The sequence below is a fragment of the Merops nubicus genome, unplaced genomic scaffold, assembly GCF_000691845.1.
Source record: "Merops nubicus isolate BGI_N331 unplaced genomic scaffold, ASM69184v1 scaffold23679, whole genome shotgun sequence".
Taxonomy (NCBI): domain Eukaryota; kingdom Metazoa; phylum Chordata; class Aves; order Coraciiformes; family Meropidae; genus Merops; species Merops nubicus.
In genome coordinates this window covers 40557-51570 of record NW_008629305.1, presented here as the reverse complement: position 1 = coordinate 51570, position 11014 = coordinate 40557, and the positions used below count along the sequence as shown (strand labels likewise).

At 42.9% G+C, this 11014-nt stretch overlaps 1 protein-coding gene across 1 annotated transcript in view; it reads right to left on the bottom strand.

Annotated features, from left to right (window-relative positions):
- Positions 1-2490: 2490 nt before the first annotated feature.
- Positions 2491-11014, bottom strand: part of TMPRSS3 (transmembrane protease, serine 3) — a 17321-nt gene continuing 8797 nt past the window's right edge. Inside the window, exons 8-13 of the mRNA XM_008946960.1 lie at positions 10375-10540; positions 9689-9858; positions 8440-8535; positions 7152-7294; positions 5474-5626; positions 2491-2511 (exon numbers count right to left, since the gene is read on the bottom strand). Of these exons, the coding sequence (XP_008945208.1) occupies positions 2491-2511; positions 5474-5626; positions 7152-7294; positions 8440-8535; positions 9689-9858; positions 10375-10540 (749 nt within the window). The remainder of the gene's footprint in view (positions 2512-5473; positions 5627-7151; positions 7295-8439; positions 8536-9688; positions 9859-10374; positions 10541-11014) is intronic.

Below are 11014 nucleotides of genomic sequence, written 5' to 3'. Positions count from 1 at the left end.
GGAATTTTTCTTTACATGCTAGACATTTCTTGTGAAGTTACACGTTACACTGATTTTCCGAGAGTCTGTTACGTGCCAATGCAAGCTTTCTCCACAGGCTGTGCATACAAGCAGGTCGCATTTCTAAGGGATGCTATGTCTGTAGCATTATCCTATGTTAAAGCAATCATTTCAGCCAGTGACCTGAGTTTGCAAGCTAGAAGCTGTTCCATCAGACTCTTTAATAATGTAGTAGATATACACTCCTCCTCAAAGGTGTTTACCATGAAACTCCTGGTCAGGATTAGTTAAATTTGAGCTGCCTTCAGCCTCACCTGGTTTGGCAGGCCTCTGTGCATGCACATGTGGTGTAGCAAATTATTTTTATTGAGTGGAGAGAACAAAAAGCAAGGAAAAGGAAAGGCCTGTCATATAACTGCTTTGAAAAGTTGCTTTGCCATCTACCAGTCCATTTCAGCTGTAATACCAACTACCGGTACTGACCAGCTCATCAATCGCACCTCTCTTTGAATGAAATACAATGCTATCTCTCTACGAAGCCTTTCCCACAGCAAATGCCCTAAGCCCCCATGTATCTTCACCCAGGTTAACATAAAGAAATACACTAATATAGAGATTATATTTAGTTTAAAACTTCTGGCATGCATGTTAATGCATATGTTGGGGGAGGAAAATCCAGCTTCACAAAGTGACTCTTTTGTATTCTGTCTGTACCCAAGACATCTCAGCAAGGGGCACAACAGAAATCAGAAGAAAGATTTGCAGAGTCACTGGACTAGGTCCACCCTCAAGTGAGTGTCATTGATGTGAGGGTCGATGTGGCTTCTTGCTGGGAAGATTTCACTAGCATTCTACATTTTACATTGGATTTCTCTTTAACATAAAGGCTGATTGCAACGGGTACTTACTGTACAGTCTTTTTATAGAAATAGAAGGAGTTCAAATGGAATTTTCAGGGGCCCTTTGAGTAACATGAAATAACAGCTCTGTGAGCTCAGAGAGCAGTGCCCTCATCTCCAGCCTGCTGATAATACTAAAACATGAGCCATATTTGGGCTGTGAAAATGTTATGATAACAAACAGTGAACATTAAATCTCTTCTGAAAATGTCTTAGTTACACAAGGGTTCAACATGCTACATTTTAATTCTGCCGTGTTTCTGTCAAGCTGGAGTTTCCCATTTCATTTCTAGCTTTTGTGTCAGCTTTGCAATAATGCTTCCCTCTTCTTTATAACAACATGCCATTTCTGGAAGTGCTGTTTCCATTGCACTGCAGTTTCTTTAACCAGGGTGAAAGGTATTGATGCAGCATCCTCTGAGACCAAAGTTTGTATCCACAGAATAATGTGGAGGTTGATAGTTCATGCAGGTTTGCTGTTCTTTCCTGATTTTGACCCAGCTTGTTGCAGTGAGAATGAAGTCCTAGTTCTGCCAGCACTGTCTTGTAGCAGCGATGGGTGACAGTGATGATGCAAACACTGTATTAGAAGCATACAAACTGCATCCAAAATCACATTTCAAGCAGATCAATAGCACTTGATCAGACTTGATCAGATCAATTTTGACTAATACTGAAAAGCTCTTCAATAGTACCCATTATTCAGCCTACCTAGTCCCTGGCAACCAATTCTAATATTGACAGCTTTCATCCCAGGAGTTTTATAAAGGGCAAAAGCAAACCAATCAGGATGAGGCTGTTGTATTAAAATGGCTTGTAAAACAGCAAACCACAGCAGCACTTCAGGCATTTTATCCCTTGCCTGGCTGGCATCCGTTCATCTGCATCACTGATGTCACTAATGGGAACAAAGAGTGCAGGTTCTATATTGTCCTGTCTGCAGAGGAGGGAAGGGAAGACAGGGGAAGCAACTGGGGGAGAGTGTTTTGTTGAGCTGTACTACACGATGGGAGTATTCAATAGCTAGAAGATTTGAATCCAAACATTTGTTTTTATCAAGGGTTGAACATACCTGCCAAATGTTTGCCAAAATTACTGACTGCTTGCTTCCTGCTTGCTTTATGGCTTCAAAGAAAGCTGCTGCTGCCTTGTGCAACAGGACATGGACCTTGTATATGAAAACTTCCAGGAACAAGGTCTTTTTGTAGTCTTGTTCTTGGAAGGTAAGTACTAAATTAGTAGCTAACAACCCGATCTGAAGCTGTTTTGGTCTTTTACTCCTGGTGCTTGGAAAACATTATTGTGATCGCATTCTGTGTTGCCAGTCTTAGCTCTTTTTCTACATGTGAAATTTGTAGCTGATAGTAAATACACATGCCCATCATCTAGCATCCAACTCCCTCTTCCAACCGAAAGAGGATGAATGTGCAACTATTTTCATTAAGTACAGTTACCAGTACCTAAAAGAAATGGTAAAAAGTAGTCTGTGAAGGTAAAGCTCAGAGCAAGTGTCCAGAAGAGTGTGGTGGGTTCTTCTGTGGGGCTGGAGCATGATGTGAGTTTTCAGAAGCCCAGGGCACTGCCGCTCTCCTCAGGTTTGCAGTTCTTCTCTCTGGGAAGCAAAAGCAGTTATCCATCTATTCAAACACCCACGTTGCCACACATTGAACTCTGAAGGAGAATGACTTTTTTTTCCCCACTCATCTAGGGTCACCAAAGAAACCACGGGGCTGCTGAAGCCAGTTCTGCCAGCTAAAATTCTGCACACCAGCTCAGCAAAAGAGGTGTGATCCAATTCCCCATCGTGTGCACTGCAAACATGAGCAAATCCCATCAGCTTCTCTCACTGCTTTAGTTCATTTGTCCTCAGCCTTGCATGAGCTGACACAGGAACATAAGACTCATAAAGAAATATGGTTATGAGAAATGGAAGAATGTATTACTAATAGTGGTAGATGCTGCATGCATGAGACGCCATGTAGGGAACTAAGCAAGCTTTTAAGGAGTTTGTTTCCTCATAGTTGTTCCACCGCTGGTTTCTTTCTTTATCTTGTCTGCTGAGGTAGGAACCTCCCATGTCTATTTAATTTTAATAGTTAAAATATAATATTTCTCAGACAGTAATGCCTGTAGGTCACTGGTACTACCGTTATTGCTATAAACTTTTTGCTTCCTCCCTAGTGGGAGAGCTGTTCAAAATGAAGGCAGCAGAAATTCTGTTCATAATGTCAGAGAAACATCTTACTGAATGATGTCAATTAATTTTCACCACTGAGTGGAGAGCAATAAAAAAAATTCTTTGCACACACAGGAGAGAGCCTTTAACAAAATGTTTGTATCTTCCTGAAAATCTGAGAGACAGAAGTGCTTCATTTAGGTTTCAAATGTGGAAATGGAAGATCAGGAAACACAAATGTCTCCTCTTTGGTCATGCCTTCCGTGAGAGGATTGGCCCTGACAAGTGAGCTGTTATAACGCCCATTTCCAGAGAGAAAGCTTTTAAGGGCATGCTGATGGCCAAGTTCCTTATCTCACAATTTTGCATCTATAGATCAAAATGTATCTATTTCCTAACACCTTTTCTATTTCTACTCATTTTCCTTTCTCCCTTCCTAAACTTTAGCTATGAGAGTTAATCTTGTTCGAAGAAAGCACAGAAACTTCCAAGAGACCAAGTGAACCCCAGTCCACAGTGAACCATAGCAGGTAAGAGCAGATTAGGGCTGTTAGGCCGTAATATAGATCTGCCAGATGCAAACCATTCCCTTGGTTCCATCTTCAAAGGCACACTAGTTCTACTTTCTTTGGATTTGTTTTAGAGTCCATTAAAAAGTGACCATGTTTCTATGCTGCAGATGAAAATCCTTTCTAAGAGGATAAATTCTTGAACTAATGTTTACATCTGAAGGGTATGTCTGTGAAAAATTATAACATGCTACCATTTAGCTAAAGAAAGATTTAGCTGCACTTTTTCCCCCTTGATCACTTCTTTATAATGGAGATCTGTGTGTTCATTGGGTATGAACTCTTCATCTGAATTGTCTAGCCTTCTGTATCTGCAAATTAATAAGAATGATGTATGTATCTGGGAGGAAGAATAAAAAACAATATTAGAGGTGTTAAAGATTTAGAAATGTTACCCTGTCTTCTTTAGCTTTGTTGAATGGCAGATGTGATAGCATAAATCTTTGTGTATAATATAAGTTGTGAAAACAGCGTGTTATACAGTATACAGATGAGGACCTGGACTGAAATTGCACACATAACCTTATTTTGGGCATTTCCTTGTCTGTGAGTGCTTGATATTAGCACTTTGGTTTGAGAAGGAAATCTCACATATTTCACAAATGAGAGAGGGACAGGAGTGGTTGCATCACGTGCCACCATGGTGGCACAGGCAGCTGTCAGGGCTGGGGGCTGTACTGCTGGTGCTGGAACAGCATCACTGCCATTCTTTCATTCCAGCAATCCGGGTGCTAGAATAGCACCACTGGTGCAACTCTCTGTCAGGACCAGGCTAGTGCAGGATGGGACGTACACTTTGGTGCTTAGGGTGGCTTTGTCATGAAGCTAAGAAAATGACAATTGAGAGCCTACACATAGGTATCTACCTGTGTGCTATGTGTCTAGGCTCCTACCAGGGCAGTTCACTTGCCTGCACATGCACTATCTGGTGCCAATTGAGGTGTCTGAGTGCATGGATCTCCAGCAGTTGGTCTGTAAGGCCTCAGATCTCTCAGAGATCCTCTAACATATCTACCTGAGCCATTGTAGGGTATCCGAGACACTCCCATGGGGATGGTGGATACAACCCAGGGTTAGCTGCAGATCCTTGCCTTTCTTCAGGGACACCTGTGAGCCAGGCAGGACAACCTGAGGTCTCTAAAATGGCTCAGAAGCCTTTTGCCGAGGCAAAAGCAGGCTGATCTGCCTGGGCAACAGATCCATGCCTGGGTGTCCACCAGAAGCACAATGACTCTCCCTGCTCAGCTGACTGAACCCAGCATCTCTCTAGAAGCAATGAAGGGGTACTGACAGTAGAGGGCCTGGTCTGCTGAGAGTGGGCCACCTTTGGGTCAGGTGAAGGTTGCTGCAGCATCCCCCCACCTTCTTGCCTCTGCTCTCTTCTCCTTCCAGCCAGCACTCCCTCCCTCCTTCCCCAATTTCTTTGACATACCCAGCTTTCATTCCCCAGGCTTTTCTTTTTTTTTTTTTTTGTAGCAGTCTCACAGCTTCAAGGAAAGTCCCCTAGCATCTCTTTCCTCAGCTCCCATCTCCTTACTCAGCCCTTTCACACCCGCCTGCTGCCTGCTCTGCACCTCCAGGTCCCCTCCGCAGTCATTCTTACACTCTTCGTCCCTCTCTACCCCTGTCCCAGTCCCGCCACATCTCGCTAAGTCCCCTGCACCCTGCTCTGTTCACGCTGCACAAGGACCTGTCCTGGTGCCCAAATACGCTCTTGGGTCACATATATCCATAGGCCACAACTCAGCTGTGGCAAATATGAGCTAAACCCTGTGTGACACAGGAGGAGCAAAGTAACAGCTGGGGATGGAGAGAGAGCAAACCCAGACCTCCATCTGTTCGTGTATCCAGGCCAGGAAGGAGGTGGTTCGGCTGTAGACACCCGGCTTGTTCTTTTCTGCGCAGCCCACTCCGAAGCTGGTGGTCCCCACCAACTTCCAGACACTCATATCTTCACATGCTAAAGGGCCCCCACTATCTCCCTGGAGGACAAAGAATTAAAGCAAAAGTCACTGCCCCAGAAAAGAAGGAGTACATCTATTTGTGGGGAATGGAGTAGAGGCAGAGGCATAGTCCAGTAGTTCAGAGTCTCCTGTGTCTGCTATGTTTTGGCTTCTGGGAAAAACACATGTTGCAGTAGAAGCTGGAGACTTCTTAGAGGTGTGTATTAGATAATATTTTTTTAGCAGTACAGTACAACATAAGCAATATGGAAGCCTGCTGTTAAGTAATATTTAGGTGCTGAGAAGCGTACCTGTCCTGCAGGCAGAACATTGTTAATCTGTAGCATCTATGCCACGGTCTTAGTCTCTCACACCTGCTTCACCCAAAAGAGTCCTTAGTTATTGAGCTGAGATGAGCTCAGGGTTGCAACAAGCTTGTACCCCACCTCCCTCCCTGCCTGCTTCTGCATGCTAACTCACACACTGCTTCTCTGGCCCTTTCCAGACACTTTGCTAAGCAGATTTGACTGAATGGACTCACATCTAAGTACTGAAAGCTCTCAATTTATTTTGCTGGGACTGTTTCCTGACATGTGAGCATCAGACCCAGCACAAGAACAGAAAAAAAAAAAAAAAAAAGGGAAAAAAAAAAAAAAAGAATTTGGAACAAGCCTCTCCCTTTGGCAAGTAGGGCTCATTTTGTCACTTGGAGCCATATGCTGCATGCTGCCTTTGGGCAGCTTTCCCAGGCATAGTGGCATGCTGGTTCCAGGTATCTTGCTGGGGGAGTTTTACAAACAGGCGCTTCAGTGAAGATCTCTGCACCTCATGCCTTTACTTTGTCTTGTCCCATGTGTAATTGGGACTGAGTAAATCTGGAAGCGTTAAGTTCTTCCCCAGCCCTTGCTCTTCATCCATGACTAGGTATGTGAAGCTGCATTAGTACGTATAGGAATGAGATCTGGCACAAGGTGAGCACTGTCATGACTCTGACAGTGATTTTGAATCATCACCACCTTGTGTTATGAAGAACCCTCTGATCCATTGCTGCTATGGACCTCTCCCCCCAAAGTCATCACCAGTCCTCTGAGTTACTCAAACACCTTCCTTCCTTCCTGACTTACTCTACTCTTTCCAAAATAAATGCTTCTGCTTTTCTGTTGGTATATACTTTGGCAGTTTTTCACCACGGGGTTTCTACACCTTGCAGGTCTTCAGAGCTGCTCACGGTGCAGTGCAGCACAGTTAAATTCAGTGCAGTGAAAAGGCTACAGCCAGCACAAAGGAAGGATGGCACATGCTGTAGCACATGCAAGAAATGAAAAAATATCTTAAGTAAATTTGGCTTCAGAAGTAGCAGGTATGGTCCACAGAAGAAATATAAGAGGATTATAGCATATGAATGCATGCACAGTCAGTGATCAATGTTCACGATAAAGAGAAAATGGCACAAACCCAAATGTTTGTCTAAGAAAAGCCTGGGAGTGCCTTCTGATAACTTATCACTCATGTTTTTCCACTGCTGCTGTTAATGAGAACCGTTGCAGTTTGGAAACTTCCATACCTGGCAGGTGTCTACCCCTCCCTTTAGGAAACCAGCACAAAGCATTGAAGGAGTTATGATCCCACCATAGACATCCCTGTGGTTGCAAATTGCATTAGAAATCAGAGGAACACCTGCATAATTCATGGTGTCAGATGTATCACCTGTTAATAAAAACAAACAAACAAACAAAAAACATACTGAAAAAGAAAAACCTCTCTATTCTTGAAACTAATCTCTAATTATAAACAGAAGATGTTTTAGCATATGAAGAACTGACAAGCAAGGGCGAAAGAAATACAGTTAAAATGTACAAGTAAAGCAACTGAGTGTCTCATCACTTACAGAATCCAGTAACTAGTGACTTCATAAAGCTCTGGTTTATCATGACGTCTAATATAAAGCTGTGCATTATATGTTTCTACTTCAAATTAGACAATCAATGATAGTAATGAACTTAAAAGCTAGTTGGACACTGTCTTCAATACTAGTGACAAAATTTGACAAAATACTGTTCTGTTAGTCAACAAACTGTCTGCAAACATCTGATTTATTTTATAAATATTTATGTTATTTTATTCAGAGCCTGAATGAATAATTTCTACAAATGGGAGTATCTGCACATTGTCTATTACCAATGGATAGCTTTTTATGTGGTAAACTTTGATTTAATTTTTTTCCTACCTTCTGGTTTTATCTGTAGGTCAGGTAGCATATTGTTCATGTTCTCTGAGCAATGGGAATACATTAAATGAGATGAATGAAGAGAGATAAAACCCAAAACCTAAGAATTCAAGCATTTTCACATGGAAGTAATTAAGTATATATTTTTAATCAATATGACCTGTGAGTCATGGTAAAAAAAAAATAAAAAAATTCCTTTTTCTCTGTGACGTTATTCACAGATCCAATTTCTACAGCATCCAACCTGACTGAAAATTCACACATGCTTTCTCTGAAAAAAATGGGTGGATGAAGCTTGCATTAATGCTGTACTCTCTGTACTTAAAGTTCTAAAGGGCACAGCCTGTTTGACTGAGGCTGAGCACAAGATTGTGGCCAGTGTTGCTGTCTACATGTAATTTTCAACCTCTTCACAGAGCGTACCCATCCATTCCTTGTGATAAGGGTTTGTACAGCACTTTTGTAGTTAAAAGTGAGCATAAAATTTAGGAATATGTCTTCTTTCCCACCTCTTCCCGCCCCCAGTGTTCCAGAAAATGTGATGTTGAACAACATTCTTGTCAAATCCAGTATTTACTGTATGCAAAATGTTTTCATGTAGTGTAATAAACAGCATTTAAAATACCTCCTTCCACAGTTGCTCCCCATCCTGATACCCAACACATTTTCCCTTCTGGGAACTGTTCACCAAAATTAGGCAGACAAATTGGCTCTATGTGACCTATTTAAAAAAAAAAAAAAAAAAGGGAAGAGAGAATTGCTTTTGAAATTTATCAAAAAATTGTACACCTCAGTAAAACTTCAGGATGTGGCTTGCTGTGAACTTGCACCACCCACTCCTCATATAACAGCCTGGCAGCTCTGCAGGTCTTTTGTCTTATGGGCAATACCATAGGTTTGAAATAGTAACTACACCAGGCCTAACTAGTTCCAAGTATGAAGCCATAGAAGGAAGTGTTGGCAGGTCAATAAATTGAAGAATGATCAGACAACAAATGCACTACATACACAGTTGACAGGCAGCCTTCTAAACTTACTCCTGAGCAAAAGAAAACAACATTATCTGAGATATAAGTCAGAACAAAATCAAGCTTGAATTTCATTTGAAGTGGAAGTTTAAAGCATTTCAAGAGAATAGATTTAGGAACTGATAATCTAGCTGTATCAAAGAGAGACAGCTGCCCCTTGCAGAGAGCTCACAGTGATGAGGAGGTACTGGCAAGTAATCATTTAAGTTCATACAATATTATTATACTTTATTTCCACTCACTAACTGACTCAGCTGTAAGTAGCATCCTACTGAGAAAATAAAGTTATTTTAATTTAAGAACATCACCATATTTTAATTGCCTTTTCTTCTCTTTGAAATTTAAGCTGGATTTTCAGCTTTAGACACTGCTGGATCTCCCTATACTCACAGAAAGGACATGATAAAAATCTCTGTGACCCCCAAGTAAAATGAGGTGGAGTGTTTATTTTAGATAGGAAAAATATTTAGAAAGAATAAAGTTAATGTTTGCCTATTATTAAATGCCTTCAGTAAGCTAATACCAGCATGGACTGGGAACATTTTGCAGAGCCCTCTGATCACGTCGTTGTTCTCTGTGCCTGGCTATTGAGTACAGAGGAGCTCCTGATACTGAGACCATGGGGTTTCTGCTGGTGTAGTGTGAAAAGGGATCTGCTTCCTCACCATCACAGCAGCAGACTGGCTACTTCTACGCTGGACAACTCTCATTGTTTTTAGAGGCAGTGGAGGTACAATAGACTGCCCTGGGTCAGATGTAGGGCACCCGATCTGTACTAGAAAAGACCCTTCTTGCTTTCAGCTGGAAAGGTGAGAAAGTCGAGTGAAAGCTAACAGAAAGAATTACCATTGAGAGTAAGTGGTGCTGCCAGTTTCATCAGGGCTATATCATTTCCCATTGTTTTGGGTTTATAATTCCGATGGTATATAATTTTTTCCACTGAATATGGGTGAACCTGGGTGTCTTGTTGAGTCACAAAACCAACCTGCACACTCCATGAGCTCGGCATGTACAGGCTGAAACAGAGGTAGGAGAGAGTGAAAAACCTTCAAGAAAACCCTCAAATTTTCTAATTCTCTCCTGAGTTTATAGACCACATAAAACTCTACAGGCAAAAAGCTACAGACTTCTGTCCTTGCTTACCTATCTACTAATATTGGCTCTGATTCAGTCTAATTTTTAAAAAAATACAGACTAACTAATCTGAGTAGTACACTATTTCACTGGAATATTATCTGTGATGCTTTCTATAAATGTGTGAGAGTTTTGCATAGGCCTACATGTCTGTCCTCCTATGTGATGCCCACAGCAGTCACTACTGCTGACTGGCACACCTCTGCTCAGCTATCTGATGAGCTCAGTGGCATTCATGTCAAGGTGTTTTCAAGGGACAGGCTTTCCTTCTGGAAGGTGCTTCTGCCCCCAGTTCACGAGCAGCTGTGTCTTTTAGCCTCCATCACACAAGCTCCTCCTCCGACCTGCTGCGGCTGGGGTCAGTGGGACACCCCGAGCAAAACGACTGAAGGACTTACTCGTAGACACAGTGGGCCGCAGTGAGGATCCAACGAGGGGTGATGACGGACCCTCCGCAGAGGTGGTGCCCGTGGAACTGCAGGCTGACCTGCCAGGGCCACTGGCGGGGGGAGGACGCGTTGCCCCCCACAATCCGTGGCCTGTAGCTGGCCCGTGTCCCGCACGCTGCCAGAAAACAAAAGTTACGGTCCGCGGAGGAAACGCGGGGAAATTGTCGGTCGCCTTCGGCCCCTCTACTCCCAGCATCCCTGAGGCTGAGAGGTCTCTACAGCAGGACTGTTCTCATCCCCATGGCTAACATCTCCAGCTGTGGTTGCCCCCAGAGGTTTTTCCTCCTCCCTCCCATTCCTGCGTCATCATGCCTGGCAGCTGGTATGAGGGCTGTGGGGCTCCCATCTTCTCCCTTGCAGACGTAGTGCTCAGCTGAGCTGTAAACCCCACTGTTCTACCCTCCTTAAATGCACAGAGTCCCCGGGGCCCACATAAACTGGCTGAAGCATATTCTCTCCCCTGGTGATTATTTCCTGGGTTTTTTTTTGTCTTTTCTTACCCTGATCTGAAAACTAGCTGACATGGAGAGGTGTAGGATGAAAGTTCAAATGTTAAGAGAGACTTTCCCTTTCCCCACCAAGATGGGAA